At 43.1% G+C, this 18,200-nt stretch overlaps 1 protein-coding gene across 1 annotated transcript; it reads left to right on the top strand.

Moving 5' to 3' along the window:
• The first annotated feature begins 1,789 nt into the window (after positions 1-1,789).
• LOC148479667 (cathepsin D-like) lies at positions 1,790-15,855 on the top strand. Its single transcript, XM_088454557.1, has 9 exons — positions 1,790-1,993; positions 3,066-3,216; positions 8,282-8,405; positions 9,066-9,184; positions 9,429-9,628; positions 11,495-11,617; positions 13,045-13,189; positions 13,811-13,909; positions 14,120-15,855. The coding sequence occupies exons 1-9, from the start codon at positions 1,926-1,928 to the stop codon at positions 14,279-14,281; spliced, it is 1,191 nt and encodes a 396-aa protein (XP_088310683.1). The 5' UTR covers positions 1,790-1,925; the 3' UTR covers positions 14,282-15,855.
• Positions 15,856-18,200: the final 2,345 nt, after the last annotated feature.

Here is an 18,200-nt window from a genome sequence, read left to right on the forward strand (position 1 = left end):
TGCCGATCATTTTGAAATTAAATCAACTATTAACATAATACTCCATCCCAAGCAAAACAGCCAATGTTGATAAAACCTCAACATATGAAAAAAAACAAAACCCTATTTATATACCTAACTGAAACTGAGTTAAATCATATCTCCCAACAGCCATTGCCAGTAAGGGCAGCGCCATGCACACCGCCGTGGTGCACATGGGGTGTGACTATGCATTATGGGTGAGTGGCTATGCAACAGGGGTATAACCAGCACTTCCAAGATGCTGGATGCCCCCCTTCCCCAAACCCATTCCCTTAAATGGGGAACACACCTAGCTGACCCAGCAGCCGGCGGACCATCCCACTGACCAAGCAACTGAGTTGGTAAGTATACACACTTACCAATTGGCTGTTCGATATGTCTGGCCAGAGATCACAACAGGGCGGGCAATTCAATTTGCCCGCGCAGTTGTCATGTCATTGTCGGCTGTTCTTCGGGCAGCGTAACGGGTTGGTCGGTCGCCCCTACACATTGGCCGATGTGCACAATATATCTGCAAGATATATTGCATCTGCTGTGCTGCTTATCCAACACAATATATCTCAATATATAACTACGTAGTTCACAGATATATCGTGTGCACACACGAACCAATGCACTGAACGATATATCGTTTGACGGCTGTACAAGCAATAAATTGCACAGGATGTACCCAGCATTACCTTTGAAATGGGCCCACACTATAGCAGGTGCTCACAAGACCTCTGCACCACTTCTCTGCTATAAACCTATAAGAATATTTTCATTTACTATTTTCCCCTTTTCTTCAGGCTGCTATTAACCACTGAACTGGCAATTTTTTGTTTTATAAAAAGGCCCTCAATTTTTTATTTTATTTAAGAACATATTTATAAAAATTCAGTTCGCAGCATTGTAAAGTCGGTGGTGTCGTCTGTCATGGGTGCAGAGTGATGCTAAGGAAGAAATCGGTCTGGCCATTGATGCTAGGGATGGCCATCAACCATCGATGATTTGCAATCTTCGATTGTTTTACGACCGATGTTGAAATTTTTTTAAAACAAAAAAACCCATTGATTGCTAAGAGCCAATGGTTCTTAGCCATCGATGAACAAGTGGAAGCCGATGATTTGTTTTATTTTACGGCGGATACGGAGCTTAGCCCTGCCCGTTTTCTGATTGGCTCGTTGCCTGACATTCTCCCCCACAACGTTGGCCATCGAGGGGTGCAAACCATTGATGGTTCACCATCAATGGTTTGTGAGCCATCGATTGTAACCACCGATAGACCCATCAGTGAACACCTCACTTATGGCCATCCCTAATTTATGCAACAATCGACAGTTAACATCTGATGTTATATTGTTTTGACATTGATGGTGGAGATCCAATGGTTCTCCACCATCGATGAAACAGAGCTCCCCCGATTCTATTTTTTTTTTTAACTAGGTGTCGGGACACGGAGAGTAGAGCCACCCCCAACGCGACCTGCGTAGCCCCGTCCTCACTTCTGATTGTGCTGCAGATCATTGGTGGGTGAAACCATAAATGGTCCACCACTACATAGTTTACTTTACAACTACCATCGATTGTTCCTTTCAGTTCCACCATCGATGGCAAACATCGATGAAGAACACACCGATGGCCACACGTGCATAACTTTTTTTTTTTCATATGATTTCCACCAGAGGGCGATAGGTGGCAGAGTAGTCTGAGTATGCGCACTCCCGGGAGCTGGAGGTACGGATCCCTGCTATCACATGACTGCTGCTGCTGGGTCAGCTGACCAGTGACGCGTTGTGTACATGGGAATTGCTGCTGCTGCTTCCGAGAGCTAGACCGAGATCTGATCATATGACACAGTGACAGTACTGCTGGCAGTAAGCAGCCGGTGTGCACAGTGCTAATACATACTGCTGTCTGCCACTATGGACACACTGCTGACATGGACTTTACTGCTGTGTTCACTTATACAGCCGGGATCAGCACTAGTCAGGTGAGAGTGAGCTGTGTACTGTATATAGATATATATGTTATGTAATGGCCTGTGCAAGCTACAGCCAACATGGGTGTTAGCCAGGAGATGTGAGGGGCACTCAGAATGATGATCACACTCCAGATCCTGCATTCCATCATGTGTGAAGTGCAACAATAACACGCCTCAGTGCAGAAGAGTGAATTGTTCTATTACTACCTGTGACTTGCCAGCCACTGTGCAACCAAAAGTGGCCAGGTGTTGCTGAAACTTGTAGTCCCACAGAAGCAGCAGAATAACAACAGGTTCCCTTGATGTACTGCAAGAAGAATCCCTTGCTAGGCAATGTGTGTCTGCACATGTAGTTGTTCGGTTAGATCATCTACAAAGAGTGTAGGATGTGTTCATGTATTAACTATACATAGTTACTATACTATTAACTCGTGGCTCTGTATTAAAGGTGCATTTATCAGAAAACAGTGTATATTTTTTTTAATACATTTGTTTTTTTAAACATGGATTTACTCATAGTTGTGTTTTATGGATATATCTTTATCCATATTGTTTACAACTGTAAAGGTGCGTACACACTGGGCGATAAAGTGGACGACTGAACGATAACGATATCGTTATCGTTCAGTCGTCCACTTTATTTTCCATTTTTAACCCCAAAAAGATGAACGATGACGACAACGCGCGTTCCCGCGGGTCGTTCGTCATTATCGTTCATCGGGCTGACATGCAGGCCAACCAGACGATCTCGTCAGGTTGCTGCATGTCAGGGAGTGGGGGAGAGAGCCCGGCGCTGAACGATATCATTAATGATATCGTTCAGCGGCTGTGCTCAATGTCATGAACGACATTGAGCACAGTCTGCCGGGGACAACACTACACGATATCGCTCAGGGAGCATATCGTGTAGTGTGTACCCACCATAAGAGATGTCTCTACTAGAGCTGCTGTAGTTATCAATGTAGCTTTTTTCCAATATCTTTATAGTAACATGACATCGCTATGGACAGGTCCTGGAAGAAACATATGGTGCTTTTCTACATGTATTTTTATTTTCAAATGATGTCTAACCTCTCTACAGAATCCCGCTAAGAAAAATGCAGACAATCCGACATACTTTTGCTAATGCCAGCAAGGACCTGCAGCACCTGATGGGAACAAATGGGACATTTTATTCAGGATTTCCTGCTAGCGCAGACCCCACACCAGAGAAACTGTTAAACTATTTAGACGTAAGTATGCTAACGCTAAACGCTGCTATAACGGGGTTTTCCACCTTCAGATCACTTTAACTTATTAGCTTCTACATGTTATGTCTCCTCTTTCTCATATTTTAATTTAAGCTAAAAATGAACCACTAGAAAAAAACGGAAGTATTTATTGTAATGATAGTGGTAGGAGGCTGGACTTTGTTGTGACATCTTTTTGTCACCTAAGTTACTCCTGAGAGAGGGGGGTAGTGTGCTGGGTGGACCATTTAGGGGCATCGATCTGGAACTGGGAGTGTTGTGGTGTACTTTGCAATAAGTTCCAGAGAAGGAAGCTAGAAAGAATTAGAACAATATTAATAAAAGTTGCATGAAGGCACATTAAAGGTAATAAATGAAAGTTACTTGAAGGTAGAAGCCCCCTCTAATACTCATCCAGGCAGTCACTTTCTGTCTTAAAGGTTATTTAAAAATACTTCATAGATCTTGTAGATCTTGGCATGTAAACACAGAGTTCTGAGTCTACTTCATATGCATTCTTCCTATATAAGAGTGAATTAGCCAAGCAGTGAGACTGCATATTCAGTGTGATTTATTTTATTGGTAAATCATACTTTATTTATTTTTTTCCCAGGCAGTCCTCCAGATCAGTCTCATGTGTCTCTAAACATACGAGCCTGGTCATTATCTTGGTAAAAAGAAAAGCTAAATGGCAGTAGGAGAATGGCAATAAAGTGTTGTTGACCAAGACAAAAAAAGACCAACACAGCAGTGTTTGTTCTTCATTTTGAAAACAATAAAGTTGCGTTCAAAACAGGAAAGAAACTAGCTGCATATTGAATTGACGTTGCAGTGTCCCTGATATGTGTGAGTTCAAGTACACACAGGGGGAAATTAATCAAACCTAAAGATTGGTTGCTATGGGCAACTTCCCCAATCAGCTTCTGGCTAGCATTTATCAAAAACATTCTATAAAATAATACATAGAAACTGGTTGCTATGGACAATGTCCCCACTCTTTAGAAGTTTTGATACATCCTCCTATATTATACTAATAATGTTGGTAGTGGTACAGCAATGGTGAGGATTAGCAGCATTGTTCAATAGTTACTGGAGAATACATGACAGTGAAATCATGTCTTCCACTCTACACTAACAAATATGTAAGTAATCCTTTACCTGTTGTCAGAGGTGGTCTGTAAGTTTGAGTGATTCTCTTCCTGATTTTTTGCACTATTGTTTATGTAAGACTCATAAAAACCTCCACATTTTGACCCATTGTTTGCCAGCCTCATGCCCCCCTCCCCCCCCCCCGCATCTCTCTCCAGCCTTATGACCCCCTCTACATCTCTCTCCAGCCTCATGACTGCCTCATCGGTCTCTCTAGAGCCTCATGACAGCTCCTCTGCATATCTAGCGCCTCATGGCTGCCCATCTGAGTCTCTAGCGCCTCATGACCCCCTCGTGTCTCTCTAGCTCCTCATGACCTGCATCTTTCTAGCGCCTCATGACCCCCCGTGTCTCTCTAGCTCCTCATGACCTGCATCTTTCTAGCACCTCATGACTATCCCCTGTGTCTCTCTCTTCAGCCTCATGGTCCCACCTACGTCTCTCTCTTCAATCCCATGGTCCCCCCTGCGTCTCTCTCTTCAGCCTCATGGTCCCCCCTGCGTGTCTCTCTCCAGCCTCATGGTGTCCCCTGCGTCTCTCTCTTCAGCCTCATGGTCTGCTCTGCATCTCTCTCTTCAGCCTCATGGTCCGCTCTGCGTCTCTCTCTTCAGCCTCATGGTCCCCTCTGCGTCTCTCTCTTCAGCCTCATGGTCCCCCCTGCATCTCTCTTCAGCCTCATGGTCCCCCCTGCGTCTCTCTCATCAGCCTCATGGTCCGCTCTGCGTCTCCCTCTTCAGCCTCATGGTGTCCCCTGCGTCTCCCTCTTCAGCCTCATGGTGTCCCCTGCGTCTCTCTCTTCAGCCTCATGATCCGCTCTGCGTCTCTCTCTTCAGCCTCATGATCCGCTCTGCGTCTCTCTCTTCAGCCTCATGGTGTCCCCTGCGTCTCTCTCTTCAGCCTCATGGTCCGCTCTGCGTCTCTCTCTTCAGCCTCATGGTCCCCTCTGCATCTCTCTTCAGCCTCATGATCCGCTCTGCGTCTCTCTCTTCAGCCTCATGGTGTCCCCTGCGTCTCTCTCTTCAGCCTCATGGTCCGTTCTGCGTCTCTCTCTTCAGCCTCATGGTGTCCCCTGCGTCTCTCTCTTCAGCCTCATGATCCGCTCTGCGTCTCTCTCTTCAGCCTCATGGTGTTCCCCTGCGTCTCTCTCTTCAGCCTCATGGTCCGCTCTGCGTCTCTCTCTTCAGCCTCATGGTCCCCCCTGCATCTCTCTTCAGCCTCATGAACCGCTCTGCGTCTCTCTCTTCAGCCTCATGGTGTTCCCCTGCGTCTCTCTCTTCAGCCTCATGGTCCCCCCTGCATCTCTCTTCAGCCTCATGATCCGCTCTGCGTCTCTCTCTTCAGCCTCATGGTGTCCCCTGCGTCTCTCTCTTCAGCCTCATGGTCCGCTCTGCGTCTCTCTCTTCAGCCTCATGATCCACTCTGCGTCTCTCTCTTCAGCCTCATGGTCCCCCCTGCATCTCTCTTCAGCCTCATGATCCGCTCTGCGTCTCTCTCTTCAGCCTCATGGTGTCCCCTGCGTCTCTCTCTTCAGCCTCATGGTCCGCTCTGCGTCTCTCTCTTCAGCCTCATGGTGTCCCCTGCGTCTCTCTCTTCAGCCTCATGATCCACTCTGCGTCTCTCTCTTCAGCCTCATGGTCCGCTCTGCGTCTCTCTTCAGCCTCAGGGTCCCCCCTGTGTCTCTCTCTTCAGCCTCAGGGTCCCCCCTGCGTCTCTCTCTTCAGCCTCATGGTCCCCCCTGCGTCTCTCTCTTCAGCCTCATGGTCCCCCCTGCGTCTCTCTCTTCAGCCTCATGGTCCCCCCTGCGTCTCTCTCTTCAGCCTCATGGTCCCCCCTGCGTCTCTCTCTTCAGCCTCATGGTCCCCCCTGCGTCTCTCTCTTCAGCCTCATGGTCCCCCCTGCGTCTCTCTCTTCAGCCTCATGGTCCCCCCTGCGTCTCTCTCTTCAGCCTCATGGTCCCCCCTGCGTCTCTCTCTTCAGCCTCATGGTCCCCCCTGCGTCTCTCTCTTCAGCCTCATGGTCCCCCCTGCGTCTCTCTCTTCAGCCTCATGGTGTCCCCTGCGTCTCGCTCCAGCCTCATGACCCCCCCTGTGGCTCTCTCTCCAGCCTCATGTTTGCACCCCCTGCGCCTCATTCCCACCCTCTCCCTTGCATCTCTCCAGCCTCATGCCCCCCTGCATCTCTGTCCCCTATACCTTAATCTCTGCCTCTGATTTTTGCCCCCCCCCCTCCCCCCCCATTTATTTGTGGGTGGAGCCACTTGGACTGTTGTGGTTGGGAAGGCTGTGTGTGCGTGAGGAGTGTTCATGGGAGAGTTTGTGCCAGCTCCAAGCGCCTTCCTGTAGCTTTGTACTGCGCCTGTGTTAGACACATGCCTTACAGCTTTGTATAATAGATACTGTAGTTCTTAGTCACGGATAGGATTTTGTCAGAATACACTTTCTCCCACATCCCAGTGATGTGTGGTGATGGCTGACTGTTATCTGTCTGAGAAGTGATTTTATTATACCGTAGAAAGTACCAGCAGTTACGGTGTTATCTCTACCTTCGTTAAAATACTTAGTTCAATGACTCTTGGGGCCCTGTTATTTAGCAGATACAGGTACTATTTGAGTTGACAAGCTAAATGTACGTGGGTGGTTCAATAAATAAGACCTCTCATTGCGTAAATGTATTCAACTCGTACATATACGTATAATCAATAGTATTGGCCTTGGTACAGATTATTTTTCCACATAGTCCCCATACTTGTCTAAGCATTTGTTCCAACATGCACCAAGGCATCATGGCCTGAAGCCAGGACATGACAGTTTGCTGAACTTCACTGTCGGTTGCGAATCACCTTCCAACAAGCTTCTTCAATAGTCCACATAGATGAATCCTCCTGAATCAGACCATCAGTGCAGCACAAATTATCATCTGTGTTGGACGCGCTTGGCCGGCCGGATCATTGCTCATCTTGAACGTCTGTCCTGCCATTCTGAAAGGCAGTGCACCGAACCTGTGTCCATGACATGATGTTATCACCGTACACCTTGATGAGTTGGCGATGAATTTCAGCTGCTGATTTACCCTATAGATGCAGAAATCTGATCACAGTATGCACCTCAGTGTTTGACCATGTTTCCGCCAGTTGGGATAGTCACCTTGAAAAAGACTCATGTAGAGTTGAAATGCGTTGGTGGATTTTACAGAGGGGTCCTGCCAGATTGTTTGTTAACATCAAGGTTAACTTTTCCACTCCTAGGGAGTGCTGCAGATTCCTGTTCCCGGGAGTTGCCAGGACACTGCGATGTGATTCTAAAGTGAGAGTTTTTAGAAGAGAGTTTTTAAAGTGATGTTGCCCATAGCAACCAATCAGATTCTAGCTATTATCTTCTAGAAGGTGCTAGTAAAATCTTAAGTAGAATCTGATTGGTTGCTATGGGCAACATCACTTTAAAAACTCTCTTCTAAAAACTCTCACTTTAGTAAATTTACCCCTAGGTGTGTTCTGTACACCCACACACTCCAGTACGGTACCCAATCATGCTGGTGGCGGATTTGTGTTCATTTTATGCTGTTTTTTTGAGCGATTTAGTTTATTTTTATATTTACTCACCACCTTATAATAAATATATATAATTATTTCACTATTGGGAATCCTTGTTTCTCTAGGTTATATCTTGTTTTGTCGTGTCTGTATATGAAGGTGTTTATTTTGGGACCATCTTGTTATCCTTTAGCTGTACCCGCATAGGAAATGCAGCTTCGGTAATTTTTATTTTGTTTATTATTTTTCGATGCTGTGTGTAAGAAGCATTAGGGGCTTCATCATTTAGACATTGAAGGCTAATAAACAGGACGTTATCCTTTAGCACATTATTAAAGCAAACCTGTGTTAATCTTAAATATATTTAATTTTCTTTTTGTCACTTGACAGGCACAGTATTATGGTGAAATTGGCATTGGGACGCCTCCTCAGTCCTTTATGGTGGTGTTTGACACAGGTTCCTCTAATCTCTGGGTCCCATCCATTCACTGCTCCCTGCTAGACATCGCCTGCTGTGAGTACATTCATCACTGGAATATATATATATATATATATATATATATACCCAGCTTCTCCTATAATATATTATAGTGGCAAACTGTACCTGGACTCTTCAGATCTTGGGGGCACATTTGACTGGCAAGGGTGCAAATATATATATATATTTTTTAATGAACGTTTGAAATATGTGTCAAATGCTTGAAGTAATATTTTGAGGTTAATTTATCTGTTGATTATTCCAATTTCCCTTTTATTATGTTTCCTTTTTATAGATTATCCTCCAATAATATTATAGATTGTAGTACCTCATTGTCCCCGTCCTTTCTACTTGCGAAGCTGCCACCCTCTAATTTGATTTTTATTTAGTTTATGGAGATGATAGTGCTGCTGTGTTTCTGGAAATTGTTGTAACACATGGTTGAGGAAGCCATTTTGTGCCTTTGTGATGTCACAAGTTCTTAGTGAACTCTTGTGTTAAGCATAGGGTGTACACTTTTAATTAGAAGCATCTTATTAAGATGATGCATACAACATAAAACCAGCATATAATTGTGTAGTGTGTGTGTGTGTAATTTTTTTTTTTTTTTTACGATTCGTGTGGTGAGTGTATGCCTGCAACATTAATGTGGTCACAACCCTTACACTCAAGGCTAACCACTTCCTTCTATAACAGGGCTGCACCACAAGTATGACTCTTCCAAATCCTCTACCTATGTGGCGAATGGCACTGACTTTTCCATTCAGTATGGCAGTGGGAGCTTGTCCGGATACATCAGTCAGGATACTGTAACGGTAAGACTGGGTTAATGTCTTCTGCAGAACCAAACCTTCTGCTATGGAGGTTGTACTTTATTACAGATAAGTGTGTGCTGCTCACAGTGCCAACAGCCATTTTGTGAATTATAACTAATATTCAGCTTAGGAATTCCCTATTAATGAATGCAGCCCACAAAATGGCCTCCTTCGCAGTGTGTAGGAAAATGTATCTGGACAATCCTGGTACAGTGAAATGTATTCTCTTCTCTCCCTCCTCCAGATTGGGAATATTGCTGTAAAGGGACAGCTTTTTGCAGAGGCCATCAAGCAGCCTGGTATCACGTTTGTGGCCGCAAAGTTTGATGGTATTTTGGGCATGGCGTATCCGCGAATCTCTGTGGATGGCGCCCCCACTGTGTTTGATGATATTATGCAGCAGAAGCTGGTAGATGACAATGTGTTCTCCTTCTACCTGAACAGGTGACGATCCGCTATGGAGCAAGTCGCTATTTATATTTGTAACTGGGGACAGGTTCTACAATGCACATAAACAGCCTTTTTTTTTTTTTTTTTTTGATCAATTGAATATAAAATGATTTTATGTTTTGCATTTGGTTTAGAACGCCTATCTCAGCATTACTAAGGGGACCTCCAGGCTATAAAATATATAAATTTAAAATACTTGGGCGCCTGTATAAAGCGTAGTGGCCTGGTACACGTCACACGTTATTTCAGAAGTACAGTTTGCCTTAGAATTCTGCTAAAGTATCAAAATGGGTTCTCGGCTGAGTATGTTCAATTAGACTTGATAAGTTGTGACCAAAAGCTGGTTTTCATCAAGACATGAGGTGCATAACATAGCAAGCGGGTTGTTTGGCTCCGTATCGAACGGTGCAGTTTGGTCCTACTAAACTGAATCACAATACTTTCCACATACCGGACTAAATTCTAAGGTCACATAATATAGTCAGGGGCTGCAGTAAGTATACGTGTGCACTGATTGGGTTTGTTTTGTCAACATTCATCATGTCAACATGATTAGAATGTCTACAAAACTGGGTGTCCCGCCGGTCACTTATTTGGTAGCAATTCAGTGGTGTCTTCTGGGTGTGGTGGTCAGCTGATCCAGAGTTTCCCCAGTCATCTGATCTAGCAGCGGAGAGTAACGCTAACCCCCTAACCCTGCCCTTAGTTCCTAACATTAGCTCTTTCTCCTGCAGCATAACCCAACCCTCCCCCTAGTGCCTAAAGCTTTGTACACGCCTAAAGATTTATCTGTCTAATCTGTCTGGTTGGAATAAAAATCTGATAATGAGCAAATGATAATCGTCCGTTTGCTCCCAAACACTGAAAACCAGACAATGGTCGTTCAGACAAACTTGGCAAAATCAGTTTTATTTAACTCATTTATCTGAACAATTTTGTTTGACTGTTTTCCACCGTTTGGGAACAAATGGCTGATCGTCATTCGCTCCCATACATTACCAGATTTTTGTTTCAACCAGTCAGATTGGACAGATATACCTTTGGGATGTAGTCAGCATCCTGACAGTCAGAATCCTGACGTTCACTATACCGACTGCTGGATCCTGATGGTTGAAAATGCTGACAACTTCAAACGGTTAGGGTTATGGTGCATACACATTGTCAGATTTTCCTTCAGATGTGTACAATAACGATTTTAAAAATCGTTCACTCGTTCATATCTGAAAGAAAATCTGACGTGTCACTGCAATGATGACGATGCACGTTCCCTTTTGTCAGATAACGATATGACATCTGATGTGTTTGCAATCAGATTTGGTCGATTTTCATTCATTTTAATACTGTCAAAAATCGTTCGTAGTTCATGAAATCGTTGGTAAAATCGTTCGTCGTTTATCGTTCGTAGTTCACCGTACGTCTGACAGATCTGACTGTCCGTATGCACCTTTAGGCTGCGGGAGGGGAGTGTTAGGGTTAGGCTGCAGGAGGGGAGGGTTAGGCGGCGGGAGGGTTATGGTTTATTTTAGAATACCTACCATACATTTCCGGCATTTTCACCATCAGGCTTCCGCTGCCGGCATTCCGACCATCTGAATTCTAACCGTCGGGATGCCGTAACCAACCCAAATCTTTAGGTGTGTACCCAAGTTTTACCTTAGCCCTCCCCAAGTGTCTAATCCTGCCCCCCCAGTGCCTAACTCCGACCCTCCCCCTAGTGCCTAACGTTCTCTCCCACAGCGTAACCCTGACCCTTCCCCTAGTGCCTAACCCTGTAGAAATTAAAGAAATAATAGTTCTCACTATATTGTTATTTCTTGCAAAAATCCATTCCCTAATGCTGTTGTAATAAATGTGTCCTAGGGACCCAGATTCCCAGCCTGGTGGGGAACTGTTACTTGGAGGCACAGACCCGGAGTATTACGCAGGTGACTTCAAGTACTTTAATGTGACACGCAAGGCATACTGGCAGATTCGTATGGACCAGTAAGTAGCCGCAGGCTGACCATCTACTTAGTGGTGTAATGGGTTTATGCATAGTTTGTTTGGGGTGTGGTATGACATGTCGCAATGGTCAGAATATTGTCATTAACGTTGACAATGTTGGCACTGACATAATGTCGACACTTTTAGAATGTCGACGTTGTGAATGTTGGTGATGATATTTTAGCCTAACCCTAACTTCTTGTGTCAGCAGCTGATTACGTCCCTATGCCTGTCCTCCTGTAAAGATGTGCCGATTACGTCCCTATGCATGTCCTCCTGTAAAGGCGTGCTGATTACGTCCCTATGTGTGTCCTCCTGTAAAGGCGTGTTGATTACGTCCCTATGTGTGTCCTCCTGTAAAGGCGTGCTGATTACGTCCCTATGCGTGTCCTCCTGTAAAGGCGTGTTGATTACGTCCCTATGTGTGTCCTCCTGTAAAGGCGTGCTGATTACGTCCCTATGCGTGTCCTCTTGTAAAGGCGTGCTGATGGTGTTATGAGAAAAAGGTTGTGTTCGGGGTTGTATGTCACCGTATTGGCAACGTGATAATATGACCTCATCTGGAAGGACACAACTGTTAAACTGCAAATTCATTGGCTATATAACATTTTGCAATATATTTTTCCCTGCTTCCTTCTGGCTAAAATAAATTACATATTCATTTTGTAAAACTTATTACAAATTAAAGAGATATGAATAAAATATAATTTAGGGTGCCACTGAGAGCTGAACTACCACCAACTGTTACGTGTTATTATCGATCTCCTCCCCCTAGCTGGAGTCCTATTTCTGCCAAGGCTACGAGAGAGACGTACAGTCAGGTGCATAAATATTGGGACATTGACAGAATTTTCATATTTTGGCCTCTATTCACCACCACAATGGCTTTGAAATGAAACAAACAAGATGAGATTTAACTGCAGACTTTCAGATTTAATTTGAGGGTAATTACATCCAAATCAGGTGAACGGTGTAGGAATTACAACGGTTTCTATATGTGCCTCCCACTTTTTAAGGGGCCAAAAGTAATGGGACAAACTAAACAATCCTAACATTCACAAATAGTTTATGTGAAAGATTCAGGAAATTATTAGAACCGCAGATAAGACAATATGTGGGATTACGCTTTACTCATTAGGGAAAGCAATGTATTGTTTGCAGACTAGAACTTCTCACACAGCGTAATGAAGAAGGCGTTTGGGATCCTGTTGATGGCTAATGGGGGGCAATAGCAGACCATAAAGGCTGGCTATGATAAATACATAAACATACACATGTAATGTAAAGTGTGCCCACCCACCATGGTTTGCTGACCATATAACACCTTAACTTGACTGTATTTTATTCCTCTTTTGTGATTATGCATCTTGAAATGATTTTGACGTGAGTAGTACTGTGTTCCCTAAGAACGGTCTTTTCCCCGTCAGATTAAGTGTTGGAGGGCAGCTTACACTGTGTAAAGGCAGCTGCGAAGTTATTGTGGATACCGGGACCTCCTTGCTCATCGGCCCGGTGGAAGAAGTGACTGCACTGCAGAAAGCTATCGGAGCCATCCCATTGATTCATGGAGAGGTGCGTACTCATTATCTAATTGTATTAATTCCACCCTTAATATGAATGAAACATTTATCTATAGTATATATTATGCATGGCCTATCCACTGAAATAAGAAAATTGGGGCATATTAGAGAATTTGATATATACCAAAATGGCCGCACTCCCTGTAGACCCCTGGTGGTCTTGTGTAGACAGGATGAGCGGTATAGTACTCCTTGTCCAAGGAAGTGGGCAAATTGGAAACTGCAGGTTATCATGGTTGTGTAACTTGGGTTTTAGATATGAAAATCCTTGGCTGCCTTGGATAACTGAGCTAGTTATAGGTATGAGATGGAAGACCTGAAGGCTGTTACATTATGTTACAGCCGCTGCTGGCCAGCTTCAATCAGTTTTGTGTTACGTTGTGTTTGCGTGACCCCTTTACAAAGCTGCAAAATGTTGGTTTGTTTCAAGTTCATCTTGAATGGGAGCGCACCACAGTGCTGACCCAAATATAAAGGAAGGACTGCCACTGCTGTACCTAGCCCACTGGTCTTCCATGGTAATGAGTAGTTACTACTTTGCTGCCTGCATGAGTGCTGGGTAATATCTGTCTCCTCATCCAATGTTATTGTGTAACAGCTGTGTCTCTTGTAGTACATGGTGTTGTGTGATAAAATCCCTTCCCTGCCTGTGGTGACGTTCACGTTTGGAGGACAGGACTTCAGCCTAACAGGAGAGCAGTACGTGTTGAAGGTGAGCACTTGAGACTTGTGAAAATGTGAGGGCTGGCGTTACATGGAGAAGGAGATAGGGTGTAGTGGGTAACATGGTCTCACTACATGCATGTTTGAACTGGTGACTGGGGCAGTTGGTAGAATTGCATGCACATGTATGTCATGAAAGCCATAACAATATAAGCGGGGAAGTGGGTTCCTTGCAACAACTAACCTTCCTCTCGTCCAGGTGAACCAGTTCAACCACACCATCTGCATCAGTGGCTTCATGGGTCTTGACATACCTCCTCCAGCTGGACCACTCTGGATAATGGGAGATATCTTCATTGGCCAGTATTACACTGTGTTTGACCGGGCTAATGACCGTGTGGGATTTGCCAAAGCCAAGTAATCTCTCCAACAATATACCTTTTCCTGGACTTGCCATCACAACAAACACTAATCCAACAAACACTGTCAACCCGTGAGAGCTTGAATTCCCCTCTGTAACCACAATGGTGACAACTCTGACACCGACAAAAGCTACTGGGTACACACTGACATGTATATCAGACCAGATTTTCGTTTCCACCACACAGATTGGACAGTCTTCCAGGGTTTTGGAGCAAATTTCTATTGGTATTTGCTCCCATACATTACCAGATTTTCCTTCCCACCAGACAGATTGGACAGATATATCTGTCAGTGTGTACCCAGTAGCTGTTGTCTGTGTCAGAGTTAAAGGCTCATGCTCACATTCATACACCGTTCTCTCTATACCCTGCTGTGTGGTGTAACACCGGGGAGCTTTCTATGTCCATAAATATAGAAATAGTTTTGGTTAAAGTCTGTTGCAGCATCTGCTGGTGGCGTGAAGCTGGTTTCATGCTCTTTATTTCTTTACATGTGGGGAAAATAAGGAACTAGATGACTACGGTCTTTCATACCATCACCGGAATTACAGGGCTGGGTGGTCTTAATCTGTTACTGTAGTCTGATCCTATTTTCTGAGCTTTCAAAGAAATAGGACCCTAAAAAGGGCCGGTGGGTGGGGGGTTTTGGACACTATTTTACATGAGCGTAAGGCGGCCCATACACTGCAAGATTTTTTGCATGATTTAGATCGATAGCAACGATCAATCGTGCATATCGTGTGTGGTTTGGCATGCTGTACCACGGCGATGCGTGTCCGCGCCGTCGTACATCGGCATCGTAGATCTTATGGAAAAACCATAAGATCTGCGATCCGTCATGCTGTTAAATAGGTAAACGAAGCATCTTGTAAGACACATCATTTACCATTCACAGCAGCATGCGATGCATCAGGCTGAATTTGAAAACGTACCGAGGTGTCGTACGTTTTCAAACCGCCCTGTGTATGGGCCACCTAACACTGGTGATGTGTATATATATATATATATATATATATATATATATATCACTCCAGCCGCATTCATGCAATTATTATTACTGCCACTTAGCCCATCTTCTGACACTTTCTAACAACATCAATTAATGGTGTTTTTTCCTTAGTAATATCATTTTGGTATTACAGATTAATTGGGTGTACATGCATTACTATATCCTATAGTCGTTCTTCCATGAGCTATTTATAGAATACTTTTTGTTCTTCTTGCAACCAAACTTCAGTGATTTTTGTGCTTAAGGTTTAATTTAAAGTTAGATTTGAGATGTGTTTATGGGAAATTCTATGTCTAATTAAAGTGAATAAACATTCACAGTATAAGGAAGGGGATGATAATGGATGCACAATCAGTGGCTGAGATTTATTTTTTATAATGGGATTACAATGATTTTTGGTTTTGCAGCATGGAAGGTTATCACATTTGAAATAAATCCATTCTTCCCTGGTTACAAGATCCTATGTATGGAATACACTGGAATGTTCTGTGCTTGACTCTTAGATATTAATTTATATCATTATATCATGTAAATTTCATGAATTAAAGTATTTTTTGCTCCGTGGAGTCTGTACTTTTATTTTCAGACCTCACAACCTTATACCGCTTTCAGACATAAAATTCCCGGCTTGGACCTGGGACACCGAGCACGGGTTGAAGCCGGGCTACCCCTATCACACTTAGTGGGATGACCCGCATCGTCACCCTTCACAATGGACCCAGGTCTTGCAGTGAGTCGGGCTTCCGGCATTCAGTGGGTATTTGGAGATGATCATACCTCCAAGCGCCACTATCCTCGGCCAATCAATTTGTTTTTAGGCATGGCCTGGGTCATCAAGACCCAGGTCGCACCTTTCACACTTGAGCTGGGTCGTTGACCTGAGTTGCATGTCCCGGGAAAAACCCTGCTAACAACCCAGGCCGCACCTTTCAACATACGCCAGACCCGGGTTGATGCGTGTTCACGCGCAAAAATTTGGGTTTTAGGCTTAAGTCTGAAAAGGGTATTACTGATGTTTCGAATTACATTCTGCCCACACCATGCATAACGATTTGGTCATCCAATAAAAGGAATTCCCAAACAATAACCACATACCAATAAGGCGGCACTCGGAGACTCCATAAGCAATTTAAGATAATTCCTTTATTCCAATGTTTCAATAGCTAACCGCTATTTTCTTAAGGGATCAGCATACAAATGCACATACAAACAAATATACAATATATGGTGGTTACAATTATTCAAATACCCTACACCTAATATCGGAGTGTGATTCTCTGTTCTCTAAATTGGCATACTTCCAACAACATCTCCACGGAACACGTCAGCTTCTTACAACCTCCCTTAACCACTTAAAGGGCCAAATCCATTTGGGCGTGAGGTTTTGCCCATAAAAAAAATGACACAGACCTCGCGTTAAATTTTGGATTACCGTGGGTATGCACGCTCACAATACCCGTGGTAGCCAATTAAGAGAAATGGATGCAAATTTTTTTTTTAAATACCCGAACGAAAATTATAAAAAACAAAAAAAAGTGGAAATCAGCCTGGCCCCCCACCCCGCCCCCCCCAAAAATAAAATTGTTAGAAACGAACTTTTTTATTTCATTTGTACGATTAAAATGGCAAAAGAAGAAAAAACAAAAATAGAAGAACAGGTAATTTTGGGGTCATTTTAGATCAATTAAAAAAAAAATTTGTATAAAAACAATTCTAAAAAGAAATTGCTTTTCGTTTATATTCAAACAAATGATGAAAAAGAAAAAAGGTGAATTCATTTAAACAAATTACTTTAATTACATTTTAGGATGCAGTAATAGAAAAAAAATTATTTGGGGGTAATTTGAAGTCATTATTGGTTTTAACAATTGTAATTATTGAACTAACTAAGCTAATTCAAAACGTCTAATGGCTTAATTAGTCATTAGGTGGATTGTCTTAGGGGTTCTGAAGCAAGTCCCAACAAATTTTCCTACAAATAAAGATCTTTTGAAGCATTTGACCTGTTCTGAAGGTACACAAAAAAAAATAAAAAAATCTTGCATGGCATGAGATTTTTGTAAAATTCACTCCCAATTGGATATGCCCCTTACAATGTGAAACACAATAAATACAAAAAAACACAATAGCACACTCTCAATGAATGGATTTACAATAATATCCCAAAAAATGTTATATTCACATTTGCATTATAAAGGGCAACATAGATACTACCCGATATTATAATTTAAAGAAAGCACTGCAATCCAAGCAATTCATTAAGTCCCCTAGCGGAAAGTGTATCTAACTTATATATCCATCTCGAATCGCACTGCAATAAATTCTTACCTCGATTCCCGCCTCCTTATATTTAAATTTAAATAATGATAAAATATATTTTCTGTTATATATTTAAAGGTAAATGATCGACCATTACATATATCAAGGATGATACCTGTGGCTCAGCATTTTGCAGAGAGGAAAGTCTCTCTCTGTCTTGCCCTCGTAGGGCAAACCACACGGGCAAGACAGGAGACCACAAATCTAGAACACAAATCTAGAACTGCAAGTGAGGCTGTGCTTGATTTTACATTTCTTCTTAGTGTATGGGTAAAAAAAAATGATCAGCCGGGATTAAAATACTACATATAGGGCACCCTGTGCATTTAAAACAACCATTTTGGGGTCATTAATAAATGCTGTGTTAAAACTATACATTCCTACAGTCGAGGGAATAACATTAAAGATCATTTAGCTAACATTACTGGGCTACAAAGTAAGATGACCCATTTTTTATTATCTCGTAATGGTTGTTTTAAATGCACATGGTGCACTTCATGCCGTTTTTTTTAATATACTTGTATAACATAATTTTATATTTGTGGTTGAATAATTTTTGATAGCGTAAAATTACTTTTCAAATGGAAAGT

This window comes from Taudactylus pleione, unplaced genomic scaffold (genome assembly GCF_031769625.1).
Source record: "Taudactylus pleione unplaced genomic scaffold, aTauple2 ptg000619l, whole genome shotgun sequence".
In the NCBI taxonomy this organism is placed as follows: Eukaryota; Metazoa; Chordata; class Amphibia; order Anura; family Myobatrachidae; genus Taudactylus; species Taudactylus pleione.

Coding starts and splice junctions, on each gene's coding strand:
- LOC148479667 (XM_088454557.1), top strand. CDS start 1,926: ATGGACACACTGCTGACATGGACTTTACTGCTGTGTTCACTTATACAG. Junction 1,994..3,065: donor CCGGGATCAGCACTAGTCAG/GTGAGAGTGAGC, acceptor ACCTCTCTACAG/AATCCCGCTAAGAAAAATGC. Junction 13,190..13,810: donor TCCCATTGATTCATGGAGAG/GTGCGTACTCAT, acceptor TGTCTCTTGTAG/TACATGGTGTTGTGTGATAA.